This window comes from Somniosus microcephalus, chromosome 10 (genome assembly GCF_052327205.1).
Source record: "Somniosus microcephalus isolate GS21.2 chromosome 10, FLI_Smic_1.0, whole genome shotgun sequence".
Lineage (NCBI taxonomy): Eukaryota > Metazoa > Chordata > Chondrichthyes > Squaliformes > Somniosidae > Somniosus > Somniosus microcephalus.
In genome coordinates, this window is record NC_140996.1 from 120,260,183 (window position 1) to 120,284,624 (window position 24,442).

The window sequence follows — 24,442 nt, forward strand, 5'->3', positions numbered from 1 at the left end:
AGGTGAGGGAAGGGTGGAAATTGGAGGCAGTGAATGAAATTGTCAAGTTCGGGGCGAGAGCAGGAAACGGCACCGATACAGTCATCAATGTATCGGAAAAAGAGGTGAGGGAGGGGACCCGAGTAGGACTGGAACAAAGATTGTTCCATATAGCCCACGAAAAGGCAGGCATAGCTAGGACCCATGCGGGTACCCATGGCAACACCTTTGATTTGGAGGAAATTAGTGGAGTTAAAGGAGAAGTTGTTCAATGTGAGAACAAGTTCAGCCAGGCGGAGGAGGATGGTGGTGGATGGGGACTGGTCGGGCCTCTGTTCAAGGAAGAAGCGGAGCGACCTCAGGCCATCCGGGTGGGGGATGGAGGTGTAGAGGGATTGTACGTCCATGGTGAAAAGGAAGCAGTTGGGGCCAGGAAACTGTTAAAGTGGCGGAGGGCGTCGGAAGAGTCGCGGATGTAGGCGGGAAGACACTGGACAAGGGGAGAAAAGATAGAGTCAAGATAGGAAGAGATACCAGGGCAGTCCTGTTTGTGGATCTTGGGAAGGAGGTAGAAGCGGGCTGTGCGGGATTGGGGAACTATGAGGTTGGTGGCAGCGGGGGGGGGGGGGAAGATCTCCAGAGGAGATGAGCTCAGTGACAGTCTTGGAAACGGTGGTTTGATGTTCGGTAGTGGGGTCATGGTCCAGGTGGAGGTAGGAGGAGGTGTCCTCACCTCTTTTTCCAATACATTGATGACTATATTGGTGCCGTTTCCTGCTCTCGCCCCGAACTTGACAATTTCATTCACTTTGCCTCCAATTTCCACCCTTCCCTCACCTTCACATGGTCCATCTCTGACTCTTCCCTTCCCTTCCTCGATTTCTCCGTCTCCATCTCTGGGGATAGGTTACCGACCAATATTCACTACAAGCCCACTGACTCCCACAGCTACCTGGACTACACTTCCGCCCACCCCGCTTCCTGTAAGGACTCTATTCCATTCTCCCAGTTTCTCCGTCTCCGCTGTATCTGCTCCGACGATGCCACCTTCCACACCAGTGCTTCAGACAGGTCTTCCTTTTTCCGCAACCGAGGATTCCCCTCTACCGTGGTTGACACTGCCTTCGACCGTGTCAGTTCTATCTCCCGCACTTCTGCCCTCACCCCTGCCCCTCCCTCCCGGAACCATGATAGAGTTCCCCTTGTCCTCACCTTTCACCCCACCAGCCTCCACATTCAACGGATCATCCTCCGACATTTCCGCTACCTCCAAAGTGATCCCACCACCAAACGTATCTTCCCCTCCCCTTTCAGCATTCCGTAGGGACCGCTCCCTCCGAGACACCCTAGTCCACTCCTCTATCACCCCAAACAGCCCTTCCCCTTCGCCTGGCACCTTCCCGTGCAAGCGGAGATGTAACACCTGCCCCTATACCTCCCCCCTTCCCACTGTCCAGGGCCCCAAACACCCCTTCCAGGTGAAACAGCAATTTACTTGTACTTCTCGCAATCTAGTATACTGTATTCGCTGCTCACAATGCGGTCTCCTCTACATTGGGGAGACCAAACGCAGATTGGGTGACCGCTTTGCAGAACACCTCCGTTCAGTCCGTAAGGGTGACCCCGAGCTTCCGGTCGCCTGTCATTTTAATGCACCGCTCCATTCCCACTCGGACCTCACCGTGCTTGGCCTCTTGTATTGTTCCACGGAAGCTCAACGTAAACTCGAGGAACAGCACCTCATCTTCCGCTTAGGCACTCTGCAGCCTTCCGGACTCAATATCGAGTTCAACAATTTCAGATCATAACCTCGGCCCCTATTACACATTTTTTCTTGTAATTTTTCCACTCCTTTTCCCCCCCCCCCCTTTCCTTTTGTTTCTCTCTCACACCTGGCAGCTATCTCTTGCCCTACCAGTACACTTTACACCTAATCTCAGCCTATTACCATCTCGTCTAGCTCTTTTGTTTCTTTCACTTCTTTTGTCCGATCGCAGCCCTGCCTTCGATCTATTTTCTTTTCTTTCCAGTTTTGAAGAAGGGTTCGACCCGAAACCTCAACTCAAATTTCGCTCCACGGATGTTGCCTGACCTGCTGAGTTTTTCCAGCATTTTCTGTTGTTATTTTTTATCTTTTCTTAAATATGGAAACCAAAACTGCACGCAGTATTCCAGGTGTGGCCTCACCAATACCCTGTATAACTGCAGCAAGACTGCCCTGTTTTTATACTCCATCCCCCTTGCAATAAAAGCCAAGATTCCACTGGCCTTCCTGATCACCTGCTGTACCTGCTATGTCCAACAGGGTCAGGGAGGACAACCTGCGGACGGGGCAGCGCTAATAAAGGGACGGTGCCGGGCGGCAATTTTTGTTGCTAGCCGCCTGCCAGCACCTGCCCCCTGCGGAGTGCCAGCTGCACTCCGTGAGCCCAGCACTTCGAGTGCCGGGCTCTTTTGCCAGCACTCCGATCCCGTGGTGGCCCAGCCATGCCCCAGATCGCGCTGCGTAAGGCCCCTCCCCTTTAAGAAGGGGAGGAAGGCCTGCAGTACCGCGGCGCGACGTGCCGCGATATTCACTCGCAGCACCCCAAGAGGGAGGCAGGGTGCTTCTAATAGCACCCTGCTTCCCTCTTAGGGCGCTGATGAATTTCAGCCGCGGGGGCGCTAATTTTTTCAGGGCACTAAAAGTAGCAAAGTTAGCGCCCCAAAGGGGGCACGACTCAATTCTCCACCCCCCCCGCCACCCCCAAGGTCTTACTGGCTCCACTTGCTCTATGGTTGTACTGACAGAATGCAGATCCACACCAATTGGCCAAAGATGCCCCATCAAAGCATCTTTTGTGTAAGCTTTGAAGGGGGATTGGTAGAATACCACCATACCAAGCTCATGTTTCACTGAAGACACCAGACCTCGATATTTCCTATAAAAATGCTTTCAGTGCACTGATGACGACTGGTGCCAACTAACCAAACAGTGCATATTTTCAGTCAAGCACCAGAAAAATTGTGCCTGGCTTGTGTACTATGAATCATGTTTGCTAAGTTCAGGCAGTATGCTTCACTAAAAACAAGGTAAAAAGCATACAATTCGACAGATTTTGTTGCTAGCTTCAGTGCAGAATTACATCAAATTAATGAAATTGTTGTCATGGGCCTTCATTTATAATACCCCTCCAGAGAAATTATTTTATAAATTGCTTTGTCTATGCATCTGTTTTACCCATTAGATTCAGAAATATGAAGCTGTCTTTTTCAGTAATCCTGAAATCTCTGTCCGATTGCAGCAAATTATTTTTCAGATTTCTAAACGTCTGCTGGAGAAATTCCAATTATCCATGCTCGAGATTCATGGGAATCTAAAACAAACACTAGTTTCTATCAGACTGAAATCTCTGAAAATGACAGATACTCGCGGACAACTTTGAAGCTACAGGGTTAAACTGGTTGTTGTAAGTACTCAGCCCATATATATGGTCTTCATAACTAAATATGGTGTTAATCATGTTTGTAGCAACCAGCTTCTGCTGGATAGACAAGGCCTCTGGACAAAAACAAGGTGGTCAAACAGATTTGTAATTAATCTGGTTTTGTTTGGTCCTGACAAATATTAGTTCCAGTTCAATCTGACCTATTATGATATCTGCTGAAACATGTTGTACTGTAGGTATATGACCATAACAAAGCATGAAACAAAAGAAGCCCATTCAACAGAGAGAACATTCCTTCCTGCAGAATAAAGAACCATTGAAATCTCAGTACAGGAGGAGGCCATGTGGTCCATCATGTCTGTGCTGGTGCTAGCTCCACATCAGGTCTATCTACCCTAATCAATACTCATCAACCACAGATATTTTGACTGTGATCCTTCGCCCGCTGTGGGAAATAAAGTGAACTGATGAGAAATGGCATTTAAGAGGGAATTAAATAAGCACCCAAGAACTATTTACCCGAATACTCCTTCTCTATATCCTTTAATATTTTTCTATTTTTATTCCCTCCAAACAGAAAAGTAACAGCGCAGCCAGTGTCGGAGCAGTGACTGACTGACCGCAGCGTCATGATTTCCGTGTTTAGATGCGCATGCGCTACATCCTGAAGTTGCCGTCAGTTTCAAAGGGGTAATAATGGCAAACACTTAGTTCACCGTTATTACCCACCACAAATTCTGGGCCATCAGATCTGATGGCCCCACCCCGATCAGCTGTCTTACTGAGCAGAGACAGGAACCCTCTGGTCTTGGATGCTGATCCTGGTGTAAAAATTGGCTTGCATCATAGGTGATATTGAAAATTGTAATGTAGTTATCCTGGGAAAGAACACATCCTTAGAGGTTTGACATGCAGAAATTATTTGCATTGAATAGCCTGACAGGCAACCTCTGCTCTGTATTTTCCTCTACCTCCTTTCCTAAAGACTTGAGTAAATTGTTGTGTTCACCACGTAGGCAGTGATCTGGCAGAGTAGATTCCCTGCCCGTTATTGAACCAGATTCCTAGTATATATTCAACCACAGGAAACATTACAATGGCACCTAATTGAATGTCCACATACTTGTATGTTTCCAGTAGGAGTCACTGGATGGTCACAGGAAAACATGGCTGATTTTTTCCCCCACTCCTTAGCCCAGGTACATGGAGCACCCTGCTGCCATTCCGGTGGAGAGAAGCTGGGATCACACTTTGGACCAGTTCATCTATATGGCTCAGTTCCAATATTGGGCAGTGCACTTACTATACAAGCCATTGGAGAACAGAATGTACAACCACAAGAACACTCAAGGGCAAAAAAATAATCATTCTACCCATCACAGCTCATCCTTCTAGTACTCTCACTCTTCCAACCTTGCATTCAACTGTATTTTGAATGCCCCTACTGTACTGTCTTACCCGTCAGATCATTCCAAACATTTCTTTGAGGAAAGAAATTCTTCCTAATATTTGTTTAATATTACTTTTCACAGATATAAATGTATTTCCTCTGGACCTACCTTGATGTAGTATTTTGGGTTTACCTGAACTATACCATTTAATATTTTATATATTTCAAAGAGACGCCATCTTTTCCCCCAGAATGTAGTGCATGAGCTTCTCTGATTTTTCCTCATAGCTCATCCCTTTCACTTGGGATCATTCTTATTGCACATCTCTGCATCCTCTCCAATATACTGTATGTACATATTTTGTGTCAGTGATTAGAGTTGAAAACAGTGTGATCTGATCAGTGCACATTAAGTCTTAGCGGAACCTCCCACAGATGTATACTCTACCGTTCCCTCCATTCTATTTACTTTTTTAATATCTTTGCCAAATTGTCTAGACAGTGAAAGTATTGAGTCTTCAAATATTCCTGGGTCTCTTTCTTAAGAAGTCTCCCTGTGCTAACTCTACTCTCTTAATTTTATAGCATTGCCACATATTAATTTCACACAATGTGCAATAGTTTACACTTGTCAGTTATAAATTTCATTCCTTTGCCCAATTACATTACCAATCAAAACCCTTCTGCAAATCTTTAACTGCATCCCGTCCCTATTGATTTTTCCTATTGATCTTCCTAGTTTAGTGTTGCCAGCAAATTCATTTTAGCATCCTGGTCATTTATGCAAACTTTGAAGGTCTGCTTAGATTAATAGTAGCACTCTCACTTCCAAGTCAGAAGGTCATGCATTCAAGCCCCACTCCAGGACTTAAGTGCATAATCTAAGCGAACGCTTCAGTGCAGTACTGAGGGAGGACTACATTGTTGCAGGTTCTGCCTTTCAGATGGGATGTTAAACCATGGCCCTGTCTGCTTGTTCAGGTGCCATAAAAGATCCCATTGGCACTATTCAAAGAAGTGCAGGTGAGTTCTCTGCTGCTGGGAGGCTGGAGTTCTTCAAGGAAAATGTGTTGTGACAACTCTGAGAATCTGGTATTGACAATTTGATCACTGAGGGAGCGGAATCTCTTTCTATTCTGTAAATTCATTGGGTCCACAGTAGGAGCCCACAGTGCATTATGGGTGCCATCTATAGCACCCAGAATTTTGGGAAAACCAGAAGCATGATAGAACTGAACAGCCTTGTCTTGCGGCTGCCCAGGAGTCATCTCAACATGGATGAATTGTCCAGCTGTTCTGAAGATGGTATTGGTGACCTGTCAAATGCAAGCCTAAACAGCACCCTGGCTATGGTGTTTAAGTCCCCAGTTTCATCTTGGCAGGAGCCAATGGCATAAAGGTTGACAGCAGTACTGACTTTGACCGCCACTGGCAGTGGCGTTTGGAGACTTGATCTGGGCTGCAGAAGGAGTCACAATTCAGAGCTTTTTTTTAGTGAAACAGGTGAAGAAGACACAGCTCCTCACTTAGTCCCCAGTATCTACAGGGCCTATAGATGAATTGTGGGAGAGGGCAATAGTGGGTTGGCCTCATTCAATCATGCAGCACTCTCCTTTGCTATCTTCTGTTCTCCGAGTGCAAACAGGGGAATCCCATAGGTAAACCCATGATGCTGAAAACACACTGGTGATAAGAATGTCCCTCCCTCTGGGAGTTTGAAGTGCATTTCAGTAGCTCAACAAGGCAACAAAAATCCTGAAATATGCAGGCAAACCAGAGACACAGGCAAACATTGTCCAGGCAGTGAGCCCTTTTAACGGATCACTTCACTGGCTAGGTTGGCTCATGTCCGCAAGGTACGACGATGGAAATTATGTCTAATGGGGGTGGAAACTACAGCAAATTTGGACACCTTACGCATCCATTTCATTTGCACATATGCAGAAAATGTTCCATCCCATCCAGACCAGAGATTTAGTTGGAAATAAAGTAGGCATAAGCATGGCGTAAATGGGTGCTGCCCAAAAATACAACCGTCAAAATGGAGATGCACCCACATAACACCCCTTCCTCACTAGATGGGATTTCAGCCCCAACTTCTAAAGTGAACACTTTTACAACATATTCACTGTTTAATTTAGATGGACGGTCTCCCATAGCCACTCTTATACTGTTAATAATTAGTGGTAAGAGCAACAGTGTTCTCTTGCTTTTCCAACCAGACTACACCACGTCATATGGGGAAAGGATAGAAAAAATACAAAACAAATAAATCGGGCTTACTGGATTAGCTAAAGCCAGGTTAACAATTCACTATAGTGATGCAAAAAGTTAGCTAATACTTTTCATTTCTTTGAATACTTTTCATGCTCAAGCTCAGTGTATTCCCAGCTCCATGGAATGTAAACTAAGCTAGGAAATAAAAATGGTGTTTTTGATTGTTGAATGAAGGTTTGGAAAACAGGCTTGTGCAACCCATGTGAAACAGATACTACATCACCAACAGAGCCATGGCTTGTTATCTGGACTAGATTTCTTGTTTATCTAACTGTGCAGCTGGTTTTGATTTATTTTTATAACATGGGCTATGTCAGACTACAAAAACTGTTATTTACATTGCATTAACAAATGCTCTGGCATCCATCGTGCTTTACACAATTCAACACTAAGATGTCCGACTTGTGAATTTTTTTTTCGCAATGATCTCTCCTACCCTCCAGAATATACTGCCTCCTTGCTGGTTTCACAGATATCAGGATCTCTACACTACCTTGTCCGTGTGGCCATTTTTCATGTATGAGCCATGGCAGTGAGTGCTGACATGCTTAATCAGACCTGTGAGAAGCAGCTTCGCTTCATGTCCTCACCTGAAATCCAGAGATGCTCACTTTCATTGGGGCCACTGGAAAGAAATCAGGAATGGGAACCCAGAGTGATTTTTTAATTCTTTGGTCCATAGGAATGAAGATCAATATGTGTGCATTTATAATTTTGTCCAAGATTTTTCCCAGTGTACAGAGTTCCATCTGTAGTTTAATTGAAAGTAAAACCTGTGGTGTTTGCTTACTGGAGACTGATGCAAGGCTCTGCCGCTGTGCACAGAGACATAAAAATTGGGCTCCCTGGATTCAGAAGTGCGTGGACTTTGACACTGTTTAACTATTTCCCAATGGAATCACAAATGCCAGCCTTTACGAAAAAGTGTTTGACTATTTCTAAGAAAGTTAAAAAAAATGCAAAGCAATGACTTAAATCACTTAAAAATGCATATGTGTCACTTACACAGGATATTATCACAATGAAAATGATAACTGACTTCTAGTTCTTATCCCTCACCAAAAATAAAGCTTAGAGTACCTTTTCCATGAAGAAAGTGGGGGTAATTTTGATTTTGGATGATAGGGCGATATTGTTGGATCAGCTGCTCGCTATACACCTCCCAATTTTGACATCAATTTTTTAATTTGTTCATGGGATGTGGGCGTCGCTGGCATTTTTATTGCCCATCCCTAGTTACCCTTGAGAAGGCAGTGGTGAGCCGCCGCCTTGAACTGTTGCAGTCCATGTGGTGAAGGTACTCCCCCAATGCGGTTAGGGAGGGAATTCCAGGTTTTTGACCCAGCGACGATGAAGGAACAACAATATACTTTCAAGTCAGAATGGTGTTTGGGAAGTGCTGCCGAAGAAGCCTTGGTGAGTTGCTGCAGTGCATCTTGTAGATGGTACACTCTGCAGCCACTGTACAGTAGCATAGTGGTTATGTTACTGGACTAGTAATCCAGAGACCTGAACTAACGATCTGGAGATGAGAGTTCAAATCCCACCACGGTAGTTGGGATTAAATAAATCTGGAATAAAAAGCTAATCAGTAATGGTGACCATGAGACTATCGGATTGTCGTAAAAACCAATCTGGTGTCCTTCACTAATGTCCTTTAGGGAAGAAAATCTGCTGTCCTTATCTGGTCTGGCTTATATGTGACTCCAGACCCACAGCAATGACAGCAATGTGGTTGACTCTTAACTGCCCTCTAGCAAGCCACTGAGTTGTAAAAAAAAAAGCTACATTTAGGGATGGACAATAAATGCTGGCCTTGCCAGTGACGCCCATATCCCATGAACAAATTTTTAAAAAACACCGGTGGTGGAGGGAGTAAACATTTAAGGTGGTGGACGGGGTGCCAATCGAGCGGGCTGCTTTGTCCTGGATGGTGTCGAGCTTCTTGAGTGTTGTTGGAGCGGCACTCATCCAGGCAAGTGGAGAGTATTCCATCACACTACTGACTTGTGACTTTCTAGATGGTGGAAAGGCTTTGGGGAGTCAGGAGGTGAGACACTAGCTGCAGAATACCCAGCCTCTGGCCTGCTCTTGTTGCCACAGTATTTATATGGCTGTTCCACTTAAGTTTCTGGTCAATGGTGACCCCCAGGATGTTGATGGTGGGGGTTTCTGCGATGGTAATGCTGTTGAATGTCCAGGGGAGGTGGTTAGAGGCTCGCTTGTTGGAGATAGTCATTGCCTGGCACTTGTGTGGCGCGAATATTACCTGCCACTTATCAGCCCAAGCCTGAATGTCATCCAGGTCTTGTTGCATGCGGGCATGGACTGCTTCATTATCTGAGGAGTTGCGAATGGCACAGAACACTGTGCAGTCATCAGCGAACATCCCCACTTCTGACTTTATGTTGGAGGGAAGGTCATTGATGAAGCAGCTGAAGATGGTTGGGCCTGGGGCACTGCCCTGAGGAACTCCTGCAGTGATGTCCTGAGGCTGTGAGGATTGTCCTCCAACCATCTTCCTTTGTGCTAGGTATGACTCCAGCCGGTGGAGAGTTTTCACCCCGATCCCCACTGACTTCAGTTTTACCTTGGCTTCTTAATGCCACACTCGGTCAAATGCTGCCTTGATGTCAAGGGCAGTCACTTTCGCCTCACCTCTGGAATTCAGCTCTTTTGTCCATGTTTGGACCAAGGCTGTAATGAAGTTGGGAGTCGAGTGGTCCTGGTGGAACCTAAACTGGGCATCAGTGAACAGGTTATTGGCGAGTAAATGCCGCTTGATAGCACTGTCGACAACACTTTGGCATCTACCCGACAATGGGGAAAACTGCCCGTGTTGTAGCTGTACTGGAACAGCTTGGCTAGAGTTGCGGCTAGTTCTGGAGCACAAGTCTTCAGCACGACAGCTGGGATCTTGTCGGGACCCACAGCCTTTGCTGTATCCAGTGCGCTCAGCTGTTTCTTGATATCACGTGCAGTGAATCGAATTGGCTGAAGACTGGCTTCTGTGGTGGTGGGGACCTCAGGAGGAGGCCAATATGGATCATCCACTCAGCACTTCTGGCTGAAGATGATTGCAAACGCTTCAGCTTTGTCTTTTGCACTCACGTGCTGGGCTCCACCATTGAGGATGGGGATATTCATGGAGCCTCCTCCTCCAGTTAGTTGGTTAATTGTCCACCACCATACACGACTGGATGTGCAGAGCTTTGATCCGATCCGTTGATTGTGGGATCGCTTAGCTCTGTTTGTACCATGCTGCTTCCGCAATGGAAATGAAAATCAGGAGAGGAGAGATGTTTTAACAGGCATCTGATTCAATATCACCCAAAGTCAAAATTAGTACCCCTTTAAATTAGTTGCAATAAAAATGGAATGTGTGTCTTGTGCAATAGAGAGTGCTGTCTGAAACTGTGTAGATGCTCCATTGCTTGACAAAGCTGGGATATGCTCAAGAAACAGATTAATATAAAAACTTAACTGATTGTTCTTTTTAAAAATTGAGCACAGTACATTGTGTACATGTTTTTAATAAATAACAAATATCAGGACTACAAAAAGAATAATTTTGTAATTAGAAAACAGTATGAAAATACAAACCGTAAAACATAAAAGTGTGGAACTGCACAAAAATCTCTGTCAGTCTTTCATTGACCTTATTGAAAAAGTCTAACATTTGCCATGTGTTGTTGATCCCAATTGAGTAACAGTACTGTATGTACAACATCTGAACTGACGCAGGTCTTGTATGTGTTAATTCCAGTTAACCAATGTGGCATAAATATACAAATACCGAGGAAAAATTCCAATCTTTGGCATATGCACCCTTTACTAAACAAACAACAAAACTTCAGTGCAAATTCAATGTTATCACACATCAAATGTAACATTAAGCACCTGTACTTGACATCCAAGGCACTGCACAGTATAAGGTGGGGGTGGGGAGGGAGGGAAGGGGAGACATTAGAAACCAGGCAGGAAGTTTGGAGAAGAGTTAGAGAAAGATACTGAAAGAAAAGTTCAAGAGGTAGGTTTTGAAGAGGGTTTTGAAAATGTAGAAAGCTTATGAGTGCCTTGATGGCTGAAGGCTGCATCATTGATGGTGAAGTAGACAAAGGGGGAATGCTTTGTGTAAATACTAATTGGCAAATTACAAAGATTAAAAAGTACTAGTTTGTATTTAAAATGACCAGCATCACTTTTTTGGTAAGGTAGTTGGCATATATCCAAAACCCTGACAGTTACGAGTTATCCTGCTTAATGGGTTTTGTAAAGTTTCTTACATCTTGACAATTTATTTATTTGGACTACATTAAACAGATATGGAACTGAGAATTCAAAGTATGCAAGAAGAATGATTATACCCATGTTTATTCTTCTAAAGTGAAACACACCAGGTCAAAATATTTGCACAGAATTAAAATAGAAGTTAATCCGTTGTTTATGCAACCTTCAGGTGACTTTCAGAGTCTCTCACTAACTCCTCCCAGTTTCCCCTCGCTCCTCTTCTGAAGGAAGAAGACAGTGCAGTACTATATTTATGTAATATTCGCCACCCTTCTTTTCTGACTCTTTTTGGAGTATGCTTCCAATGAAGAGTGTGAACAGTGGCTGATTTTTTTTGTCCTTTGCTAAAGCAAGGCTGCTGATGCCAATTGTAGGGCTCCTATTGTCACTGTTATGAAGATCAGATAACTCAACCAATTTTAAATCCCCCTTCACCTGCTCATAGCAATGCTGTACACAGCAACACACTGACATTCCTATCGTCCAACAGTGCTACAGCGATAATGATGGGAAATACGAGGGTCGTGGAGGAGGGTATCCCAGATCTCCGGACTAGTGCCCATCATTGCTGCTGCTTCTTCCTCCCTCTAATCTTTGACAGCTCAGACATTCTGTCAACTTAGTATACACCGCAACATCATAGCACAGCATGTATTGGGAAGTCACATTTTATTTCAAAGAGCTTGTTGCTGATATCATTGTAGTGCTCATTCCTTTTTGTGCTTCCCTAGGTGTCCCTGAGGAGCTGTAAGTTGTAAGCCTGGAGGATGCTGGCCCTACCACCTCACAGCACACAACAATACTTATTCGAACTGTCGCATGCACCTGTACAGGAACATTTAGACTGGGTTCTGATTCAGATTTCAAAATGGTAGCACCAGGTGAAGTGGACAGCACAAGTGAGGAGGAGCAAGTGCAGGTGACAGCATAAGAGTGTGAAGCAATCGGATGGAGGGCCAGCTCAAGGCCACCTCAGCAGCAAAGCTCCAGGATAGGTGCCATCCAGGGTCTGCCTACAAAAGAATCATACCCTTTGAGCCTCGTCAATTCATGGAGTCATTTGAGAGGTGTGATGGTAAGTACGGAGGACTTCAGTAGCTGTATCCATGCAGTAGATTTTGACCACTTCACGGAACTATGGTCCATCCTGGAGTACATGGTACTTCCAGGGCTACTGGAGACTGAACCTCTTAGCAAAAGCCCTAAGTGGAGCTGTAGGTTCACTTTGGAACATACTAATTGATGCTACAGAGATCCTGGGCTTGGCACCAATGTCAATGAGATGGCTTTGTATGTATTCACCATATTGGAGAAATCAGCTGGACATGCTGAGGGTGTGCCCAGCAGCAAAAGTAGGCAGTGCTGAGGAAGCTCTCTCTCAGGTGACTCAATATATATTCCATCCAACTGCCCCATGCAAATGTACCAGGCAGAGAGCAAACCCAGGCATGGGGCCAGCAGTTGCAAGACAACCTTTGTGATCCAGAAGAAGGAAATAAAGAGCCACCTCTACTCCAAGAAACACTCAGCAACCAGTCATCTCATTCCCTTCTCTTACTTGGATAGCACCTTGAAGGAGTACTGGATTAGGAGCACTGGATTAGGTAGTAGGATAGTCATCAGCTGCAGTAGCTGAAAAATTGGAAATGCTGTCAATCAGACAAGCTGCCTTCACACCTGATTTTCCGATCTTCCCTCCTGCCCAACAAGATTCCACATCAGGACTGCAATATCACAACTTTGGCACTATACTGTTCATTCTTACAACATAATGGCCCAGAAATTTGGGTTGGGGGCTTCCCGCGGGTGCAAGCCCCCGACCTGCACTTACCTAGCACGCCGGCAGTTGAGCTGTAGGGCCCCGTGGAATTCTGCTCCGGGGCCTGGCCCAGCTGCCGACGCGCTGTGCTTGCGTGTCCCAGGGGCGTAGTTAGTGCGGTGCGTCCCCTGGGATCATGTGAGCCACGGGCAGCCAATCGGAGGAGGGAAAAGCCCATTCATAAGATTGACAAGCAGACCTGTCAAAACTTATAAATACTACGGGCCCCAAAATAGCAGTAAACCTTCAAATAAATTTTTTTTTTTTTTTTTTTTTTTTTTTTTTTTTAAATCACACTTTTTAAATAAACTATAAATTACATTAAATAACTATTTTAAACAATAATTTAAATTTTTGAAAAAAATAATTTTATATTCTAATGGAGCTAAAAATAAACTTACCTTGCTTTAAAGTATTTAAAAATAATAAACCTGTGGAAAAAATGTTTTAATTTTAATTAACTGACCACTTACCTTGCAAAAAGCAGGCCTTACGCCTGCTTTTTAAATGTGTAAATCCTGCAGGCTTACCCTCCCGGGAAAACCTGTAAAAAAAAACCTAAGTTCAAATCGCACGCGCAGCCTCTCCTGCGCGTGCGTTTGACCTCTGAACCCCTTCGTTCAGAGGATCAGAAGTGCCGGTTTCCCGCGCATGCGCAGTGCATGCAGAAAACCGGCACTTCCATTCGGCCTACAGGTGAGTACCCCGTGCGTACTCACCCGTGGAGACCCGAATTTCTGGGCCATTCTGTGTAAAAGTGAATGTCATTTGCTAAAATTACAGCCCGGTATTTGCGGTCAGCGGCGAAGCAAAGGCGTTTGTCCCTGGCCCTGAAGTAAGCTTCGCATAAAGATCGCGCGATCTCTGTGTGGAGAACTTCAGGTTTTCCCCGAGGTTTAATTCAAATCAACGGAGGTGAGTGGGGATCCCCTTATGCGAGCTGTCAACAAGCTGTCTAAGCAACCAATCAAAACGCAGAATTCTCAGATAGCGAACAAGAAGTGAGTAAGCTCTTAAAATTTAAAAAATGTTAGAGAGAGCAAAACAAAGACTAGGGCTCTCACATGGGGAAAAGGCAAACCTGAAATAAAGATGAACAAACTTTAAAAAACAATTTTTTAAAGTTTCATAAAAATTTAAATTTTTATTAAAATGGATAAATTTCACACTGCACAAAATTTTAATTAGTTTTTCAGGCCCAAAACTTTTGTATAGAAGTCAATACTCTGTTAAAACCCCCAGTTACACCTAATCCCTTTGGTCTAACTTTTAGTAAGAAATTTAACAGTGTAATTACTGCAGAAGAGCCAAAGTTTTTGTCAGTTCCCCTGATTTGAGTGATTTCACCGATTGCCGGCTCTGTGGAGGGACGGGGGTGGGGGGAAGGTGTGGTGCACAGCACAGCCTGTGTCGGAGCAGTGAACGACAGACCACAACTTCAGGATTTCCACATGTGCATGCGCCAAATCCCAAAGTTGCGATCAGTTTCAAAGGCGGAATGACGGCAAACGCTACCAGTTCGCTGTCATCCGCACCGCAAATTCCGGGCCAATATACACATGTTTAGATTTATTGTTTTTGCTTTTTTTTTTTCTCCATGATGCAGCTTCTATTTATATTGATTATAGTTTCTGTTCCTTCAGTTTAAAGAAGCCGATGGCAGTAATGTTATTAATATTAGAAAACTGCAGGTTACACAACAGTATAAACAGCCATATGGCCAACAACTGCTACAAACACCTTAACAATGAACTACGTTTGGAACTTGGCTTGCCTTCAATTTGAAAGAATAAAAGAACCACAGTACCTTTTGTAGTTTTGCAGTTTTTTCATAGAAACCCTCCAGCTCCTGGCGAAGGGCACGGTTTTCTTCTGATAATATCTCCACCATCTGCTGTGCTCGTGCCACGATTGCAACTGCATCAACTGAAAGCTGCTGGTTTGACACAGCGGCTGGCTGAGGCTGGGGAGGAGCAGGCTGCAACAGTGCAAGTTGCAACTGATTCTTTTCTAAGGAGCTCTGGGAAGACATGGGGCTGTGGTACTGTGATGGCAGCGGTTGAAAAAATGCCTGGCATTGCCTGGAAAAATCACAGCAAAAATAAAATCAATGCAATAGTACACAGCACACATGATGAATGCTTTAGAATTCTAGCTACAATTTTTAAAAAGTTGAAGTCTCGGAGCTTATGGGCAGTTATACTACAAGCTGACTAGGTGCTAAGCTCTGGAATTCCCTCCCTAAACCTCTCTACTTCGTTCTCCTCCTATAAGATGCTCATTAAAACCTATCCCTTTGACCAAGCTTTTGGTCACCTGCCCCAATATCTCCTCATGTGGCATGGTGTCAAATTTTGTCTGATAATGCTCCTGTGAAGTGCCTTGGAACATTTTACATAGCAAATATAAACCAATATCTAAATTCAAATTGATGTGATTGTTGTACATATATTAGCCCCAAAACTGAGAGAGTCCACTCTGGCACCAAATCTCACTTGATGGAATTTCCCAATTCACGTCATTCTCAACTTCAAGCCACAATGACCGCAAGATTGAGAATCCGCAAATCAGGTATGGCGCCCTCCATGTTCAGTTCTCTGGTCTGCCCTCCTGTTGAGTGATACTCTATACCAGAAGCAGAGTCTCTCAATTTCAGGGTTCACGCATCAATGCATTGCAGTTTCAATGTTATGTCAATACAAGCTGTGTAATGCAGTAGGACAGTCAGCTCTCTCAGTCTTGAAATTTAACAGACATTCGGATACAAACAGATGCGCAGAATTCCATTTTCCCTGGACAGAGCATGACACAGTCAGCACTATAGCTCAAGTTTTCTGGCTCTGCATCACCTCAACAGGTGTTGAGTCTCAAATGTTCCCTGCAATATAACAAGACAGTTAGTATATTTAAAAAAATATTTCTGACTATTCCAATTCCAAGATTTTTCATCCCCCCCGCACCCCCCAGAAGTCCTCAAGGCAGGCTCAATTGCTGGAACATGCAAAAATTATTTTGCAGCTATTACACTGGCCACTGGAAAACTTGTGTGTTGGCACATCAAGTGCAATTCCTCATAATGCAGTTCTTGGAATCTCCTGGTATTTGTAAATATTGCTGAAGTACACTTAGAACATAAGAAAAGCCAAGATGAGAAAAGGCCAGTCAGGCCTCCAATTACAACTTTCAGCCGAGCATTTAACTGCGATTTAAATATCCCTAATATCTAGTGTCTCTGCGGGCAAATGATTCCATACAGTTATCATCCTTTCCATGAAGCTCCTTTTGGAATTTGTTCTGAATTTATTTTTCACTAGTTTAGGTTGTATTACCTTTTTTGTCTCAATATCATGCAAAGAAGAGAATGCAGAACAATATTTGTAGACATAAATGTCCGCTTGTGGGTTCTTCGTGTTTTTAAGTTTCTAGGAGTTTGTTTTTCTTGTAATTTCACAAGTTGCTCCTCAAAACTAAGAATTTCTTCTAGTTAAGGATCAATTTATTTCCATTTTTCCTCTTCCTCCGCTTCCCCAGATCTCCTTGTCCTATTCAGTATACATTTCTCTTCCTTTAGGCTGATAATATTTAGAGATATTATTTATAATTAGAATGTAATCTGTACTCCTCACTGGGAGACATTTTTTACACCAAAAAGCCATTTAATTCTGGGTAAGAATGTTTCTTTTCCTGTTGAGGGTGGAGAGCTATCAGGAATATGGATAGGATTTTGCCACAGTAGTAAAACACTCTGACTGTCTGAACTTATGCTGAGGAATGACACCTGGAGAACAGAACATTTTCCATTTCTTCAGGACAGTGTTTAGAATGTCCAGACCAGCAAATCATGGCTATATGCCAGGTTTTATTTAAGTTTGTAACACATCAATCCCGGCATCGGAAGGGTGTTCTGACTCGCTACTGTAGTTCTGTTCACTATATTCTGGAACCTTACACAGCAAAATTGGATTTTTTTAAAGTTGTGGGCTTATGTTCACTGGTATCTCAATAATAAATAAAAATACTACAGACCTTAATTTCATCTTTATAAGCCGATGTGGATCCCATGCGGTTTTTAATGTCAGTCTTTCCACAGTACTTAAATTATTTTCAAAATATAGTGTAATTACTTGATTTATAAAGTTTGCAGGCACCAGTTTTTTGGGCAGGTGAATTCTGTTCTGCAAGCTCCATGCATGATTATTTGAGCAGACACGCATATTATAGTGATTTCACTGCAGCAATGTGCATTCCTGGGCTCTGGCCACAGTTAAATTATGTCTAGAGGCATAAATTATGTAGATATAAGCAGGCTATTTGTGAACACAGAATTAACTCGGCTTAAACAAGGCTAGTGATGAGGCTGATACGATTAATAATTCCTTTACCGAAGAATTGGAAAAATATCTGAGAATGGGATTAGTGGTTACAGAAATTGGTATAGGCTGAAATTATCGATTCCCCTCGAGATATAAGGACTTTGCTGAAAGACACCAAAGCAGCGTTGAATAGTGAAGATGTGAGGATTGATGAATATTCTGAATGCGAGTGGGTTAGCATGCATGGGAGGGTAGATTGAACATAATTGGCGAAAGAATGGGCCGGGTGAGCTGAAAAGCCATTTCTCATTCTATGATTTCTTATTTAGATTCTGTACAGTGTAAGGAACTAGAAAAATGTTAGCAATGAAATAGAATATATATCCTATCGGATACTGAGCACTCTAAATAATTGAATAGTATATGAATGAGAAAGCAGACATCAATAATCTTCAATATTAATACAAAATAATTTGCTTTTGCCTTGTACACACAATCAGTGTTGTTATTGGGCTTATATGAACCAATGTTCTTCTTGTTTGATATTCTTAATTTTTCATTCCAAATTGTACCCATCATTATGGCTAGCAACCGCTAGTACTTCACTCTAATGTTATACAAGGGTATATGGGTTAAAGAATCGGCACAGCAATGTTGCATTCCTATCCTTATCCATGCTGCTTTTCAGCACAGTCTCCACTGGGAACGCAGGATCAGTGAATCTGGCATGTAATTCAGAATGTTTTCAGACACAACACAAATTTGAAAGGGCAAAAATTTATAAATGCATGCTTGCAATTTAATGGACGGAAAATCACGAGGAGCCCTGAATTTCTGATGTGTGTTCCTGGTGGGCAATGTCAACATCAAAGTGTCACACACCCAGCATTAGGCATTTCTGAAACCCTAGTGAGAACACAGCAGAATAATCCCAGAGTACATTCATTTCTACACCCAGCAGAATATCTAATTTATTATTGTTTAACAATTTCTTTCAATTAGCATGTATTTTTTGAAGTAATGAAAATGGAACTTATTTTTACCTGGCTGACCCATAGTCTGGTGGTGACGGATACCTTAGGATGGTTGCTTCCTGTCTAATTGCCAGAGTTCCAGGATATGGTTTCGGCAATTCCTGAAAAATTGCTGAGTGTGGATCATTGTAAAAATGCCCAAGTTCATGAGGCTGATTAAGTGTTGGCAACATTTGTTTGGGTTTAAAAGGGTACTCTGGGGGAGGGCCTCTTGGGTCTACTCCTTTTGTAGGGGTTTGAGCAGATGGTTGTCCCCCATTCTTGAAGGCTTTGTTGGATTGTTGGGAAGGAAGATTGTTGTTCGAGGCAGGATGATGCGACTTTACACCATTCCTTTCCAGAGAAAGTTGCATTAGCCGCTCACTGAGCGAACGAACGTGGCCTTGTTTAAGTTCTTTCAGTGCTTCGTCTTTGTGCACCTGCCCAGAGCTTACTCGGTTAACTGTAGGTCTCCCCTCGGTTCTTGTTTTCTGATTAGTGACCCCTGCAACATAGAAACCAGGGCCAACAGTTGCTTGCTGCTGCCCTCTGAAGAACTGAGACTGTGCTTTGGCTTCCTCATAGGTTGGTAGTTCTTCAATATTCTGCTGTACTAGAGTGACCCGTGCCTGCTTCTCCATCACACTGTTGTCCACCTGATGCTCTTGCCCTTGAGGTTCCTGGCGTGCTGACTGATGGACCATTTGCGGATCTTCCTGCGTGAGGTTCTCTGTGGAAGAGTGTGTGCTCCCGGTGCTGTTGGATGGCCCTGTGCTCCCTGTGGCTTGCTGCTGTATTGCCAGCAAGTTCATGTTCTCATTTGGATTCCCATACCTTAAATGCTCCTGAATTAAGCGCTGCAAAACTGTTCCTGTTGCTACTTCCTCTGAACCTCTCATTTCAAATTTTGGAGTCCTGATGAGGTTCTGAGGAGGATGGCTGAAAAGTAGCTCGTCACCTAGAAAACAAGTTTGCTAAGATTTATACATTGTTTAACTTAGAAAGTGCATACATTATTAGCATTATTTAAATGCAAAGCTTATTGACATGGACTATAACATGTACATGCATAGGACAGGGATGTTATTTAACAGCCAACTATACCAGTAAATTAAAATTTTTATAATATTTTACTTTACATAAAATGCACTTTACAACTGATTTAAAATATAGCATAAAAAATACCACATTATACTGTAGTATGATCAATTGTAAAAAGTTGCAAAGTGTCAGCCTTGGCTTTGTGGTCGCACTCTTGCCTCGGAGTCAGAAGGTTATGGGTTCAAGTACATAATCTAGGCGGCTACTTCAGTGCAGCACTCTCTTGGCACTGCACTATCAGAGGTGCTATCTTTCGTCTAAAACATTAAACCAAGACTCTGTCTGCTCGTGGCACTATTTGAAGATGAAAAGTGGAGGTGTCTTGCCCAACATTTATCCCTTAACTAACATCACTTAAAAAACAGATTACCTGGTCAATTATCTCATTGCTCTTTGTGGGACTTTGCTGAGCATACAATGGCCACTGTGTTTCCCTACCTTACAAGAGTAACTGCACTTCAAAAGTACTTCATTTGCTGTGAAGTGCTTTGGTCGTGAAAGGTGCCATAAAAGAGCAAGCTCTTTCTTTAGTGTCTCGAGCAAATGCAGAACTTTTATGCATTTTTTGGGGAATATATTGCTCTGTTACACATGGGAAAAAAATATTTCCAGTTCACAAGACCACTTATTGAGTTCGCGGATAAATATTTCAGTATGAAAATTTTTAAAAAGGTTATAACTGAGAAATTCATAAACATATGCCTATTCTCTCACTTTGCATATATACATTTAGAAGTTTAAAAAGAAACAATCACAGCACTTACAAGTTAGAAGTGATTTAGTTTGAATTGTGTGTTTCAGGTACACATTTCTAATCACTCCTGGAAAAAGATATTTCTTGTAGATCTCCTCTGATAGCTACCAGAACACACCATTTTAGTTTAACTCTCACTATTAGTGAACAGTTAAAAAGGTACCTTCTTCAGTTGCATCAATTTCTTCTGTACTTAATGGGCAATGCTCATGATACAATTCATGCTCTCCATAAAATCCTTGTTCATACAGATATCCACTTTGTTCTGATAGCCAGAATGGACTATTTGGGTAATATTCATCTAGGGAATCTGAAAATGAGAAACAATATGTCGTCAAGTAACAGTTTTAATCTACAGATCTACGGAGATACTATTATACTGTACATTAAAGAGTCTTGCATCTAAAGTGTATCCATCACACTCCAGTCACCACACTTCAAAGTGTCTCACTTTGTTACAGCTATAAATCAATCTTTAAAAAAAGAGAATGAAATCAGCCATTGGCTTGGAGCCTGAAATTTACATAGTTAGAATAGTCCCCACATTGACATCAACAGTTTATAAGTACCTATAGTTACCTGCATTTGCCTGTTAACAGCTGTAGCCTAAAAGAGATAGGTCAGGTTAGCAGCTAAACGTCATAACCATACTCCAGATACCTAGGGGGAAAAATTCGGTTGCTCTGCACCTCCCGTTAGTACCCTAAGAGGGCACTAACGGGGCACAAAGCAATTAGCGCCCGGGCAAGGCGCCGCCAACACCTCCCGCGAAATTCAGCGGGAGGTTAGTAGCAGCGGTAACCATTAGCACCCCACGGCACTGCGCCACCGGCAATGACAACATCGCCATGCGCAGCTCCCCGGCCGCGATCTTCGGTATCGCCCCCTGATTTACTGCCGGACGCTATGTCCGACGGGGTCAGGGTGGCCTACCTGCAGCCGGGGCGGCGCTAATTAAAGGCGAGGTGCTGGGCAGCCATTTTTGTTGCTGGCCGCCTGCCAGCACCGGCCCCCGTTGCCGCCCCGGCCTCCTGAGTAGCCCCCCCACGGAGAGCTGGCTGTGCTCCGTGAGCCCGGCACTTCTCGAGTGACGGGCTCTTTGGCCGGCACTCTGATCCCTGGTGGCCCAGCTGGGCCCTGGGTCGCACTGCGCTAGGCCCCTCCCCTTTAAGGGGAGAAAGGCCTGCAGTACCGCGGCGTGACATGCCGCAGCGCAGCGATATTCCCTCGCGGCGCCCCAAGAGGGAGGCGGGGCGCTTCCAGTAGCGCCCCGCTTCCCTCTTGGGGCACTACTGATGAATTTCAGCCACGGGGGGTGCTCATTTTTCAGGGCGCCCCGGCGAAGTTAGCGCCCCAAAGGGGGCGTGACTCAATTTTTCACCCCTAGGCTACCTGTAAACAACACCAAACTAAATCTGCTACAATAGACTGCATAATCTAGGGCTCTTCATCATATAAACAATCTTTTATTCTAGTGATGCTTCACTCCATTGTAAAGACATTGAAAGGTATAACTGAACGTTCAGACGCATTGCATTAGCTTATTTCTATTTGCCTTGCCTTCTTCCTAGAAACTGTAGGCTTTTAAAACCAAAGTTAAGTGCAAAATATCGATTACTTCTTGAATTATCTATTTTTTCTCCTACTGTCTTCAACCATAGAGGCCATTCTGAATGAACATTGGCTCTCATGTCAGCTTCTCAATAACATCTTTTTCTGAACATCTTCTAGTTTACTCTACATAGTTTTTCCACTTTAATACCTTTGTTATGTTTCAGGATTTTTGAGTATTTTTCCATAGAAAGAATTTGGAAAAAAAGTTACATTTAAAGGTTGCGTTTTAAAGCACAGTATAGTCAAACAAGTTTTTAAAAAAGACAATTAAAACTAAGGAGCTAGGCTTTGAAATCGTTTCCCCAAAGACCAATTTGTCAGTAATCGATCAATACATCACACCTATTGTGCTGGGCGGTCCCTAGTCCCAGGCACTCAGCAAGAGTTGCTTGGGATAGGCCCTCTACCAGGCTCCGAAGGAGAATGCAGAGGATAGTTAGAAGTTATTTTGTTTAAGTCAAGTAAGATAACACACTGATGTGGGGAAACATAGCATGTTCATTATACTGTATTATTATGTGGAGACAGATTGAACTAAGTCCAATCAGAACTGTTGCTCTGTATGTTCATTTGTTGTGAAATAAAGCAGCTTAATCTGGCCTTGTTGTACCAAATGTTTTCTTAGTCCACCTTCAAAAAAAATTGCAGATGCACAAGTGGGGCACATGTGAAAGACATGAATATCCAGTTCAGATCACAATGTAATACTATTGTTACAGAGCTGGTTGCTCTACCGTAATGTTAGATATTGGGCAGTATGGGCACAGCCCTAAATGTAACATATTCAAACCACTTACAACAGTGGCTAGGACCGCTGTACACAAGAGAATATCTAAGGTAAGACTCTAAACATATAGCAATTGATGGCAACTACCTGGGATACTGAGCTATACTGGTGACAAAGGTAATTCAAAATGTTTAAAATTTAAAATTGAACAGAACAGAAACAGTAATATTTACAAAATGTCCAAATCAAAAGAAGTTGAGCTTGCATTAGCAATGACAGAGGTCAAAGAGAAAGTGAAGCAGAGAGACACTTTCAGCTAAGAGTGAGAGTTTCAATTAGAGCTCGAGTGACTAAGACAGGAAGAAAAACGAGACCGAGAGCAACGCTAGCAAGAAGAACTAGAAAAAGAGCAATGCAGATTGCAGAAAGAGCAGAAACTATAAATTTGAGGCCAACCAATGTGCTCTTGAACTGGCAGAGAAATTAGTTATTAGCAGTATGCCTGCTAATTCATTAAACTTAGGGCTCACCATTTTATTAAATCAAATCTTATTGCAAATCTTAGAGGCAAATGACATCGACGGTTTTATCTCAACATTTGAATTGCTAGCCAGTCACCACAAATGGGACAAAAACACCTTGCGACTTCAATAAGCAGAAAGACACTTGCGTTTTTTTTATGTCAACCTGTAAAACATGCTTTTCTTGAGGCTTATGCTTTCACGTCTGAAGTATACAAGCAGAAATTTAAGAAACTACCGAAGGAGCCTTTAAATACTTATATAGAGAAATGGTTATCCAGCTTGAAGACATGTGGGAGATGTGGCTGGAAAGGAAAAATGTAACAGATTGCGAAGGTCTTTAATGCAAAGGGACAGATTTCTGGAAAAGCATCTGGTTACAGGAGTGTAAAAGTCTCGAGCAGCTAAACATATATGTTTAGCATTTTATGGCCTCATGAGACAAACTAATTGAGATATCTGACATTAGTTGTTGTGCAGGTTCCGAGGCCCTCTGATCCAAGACCCATTTTGACTTCACACTTGTGCTTTCAGGCTCCATCAAGTCATATATTTAACTATAGTGTGTCACGCGTGTTCTGTATATTTCTGTAACTCTAGGCCTTTAAAGCTTTACCAAAATACATACACACTTAAAATGCACATCCACTCTTCATGTGACTCATTGCAAATATTAATAATAAGCACAAAACTATAGCATATGGTACAAAAATACAACCAACATTTAGGGGAGTTTTCAGATAGGTATGTTTCTGAAACAATCTTCAACAAAAAACTGTCACATTATCCACTTAAGGAGCATTCAGTTTGTATGCTGTAGATGAAACCCTCCTCCATCACCTCTGCTAGTAGCTTTTGCATTTTTTTTCCATTTTACACAAAACACTTCAACTGTAGAGTTGATGTTATGCTGTGTGAATATTAGTGTTACGAACACAGCATAATTTCAAGACTACAATGTGGTATAACCATGGATTAACACAATGACATCAAAGCAATGACATTCAAGCAAAGGAATGATGCTTCTACATAAGCCTCTGTTTGACGTCTGGGGTTAGTTACTTCAAAAGTATCAACTCCTTTGCCTGTCAGCACTCGGTCATCCTGAAATGGCTATTTGGCTTATTTATTTTAAACCATCCTATAGATCATAAAATTTTGTATAGTTCAAAGAATACATTCTTTGTTTTGACTAATTTGTATTTTATGATCTTTA

At 43.0% G+C, this 24,442-nt stretch overlaps 1 protein-coding gene across 4 annotated transcripts in view; it reads right to left on the bottom strand.

Moving 5' to 3' along the window:
• The window catches only part of amotl1 (angiomotin like 1), a 116,095-nt gene that overhangs the window by 77,751 nt on the left and 13,902 nt on the right, over positions 1-24,442 (bottom strand). For 2 of the 4 annotated variants that reach the window (XM_085998763.1, XM_085998764.1), the window contains exons 2-4: positions 20,528-20,674; positions 18,540-19,467; positions 14,991-15,264 (exon numbers count right to left, since the gene is read on the bottom strand). In XM_085998763.1, coding sequence (XP_085854889.1) covers positions 14,991-15,264; positions 18,540-19,408 — 1,143 coding nt within the window. In that variant the 5' untranslated portion in view covers positions 19,409-19,467; positions 20,528-20,674. Of the gene's footprint in view, positions 1-14,990; positions 15,265-18,539; positions 19,468-20,527; positions 20,675-24,442 lie in introns of those variants that run through there. The other 2 variants (XM_085998762.1, XM_085998761.1) reach the window with 1 other exon arrangement.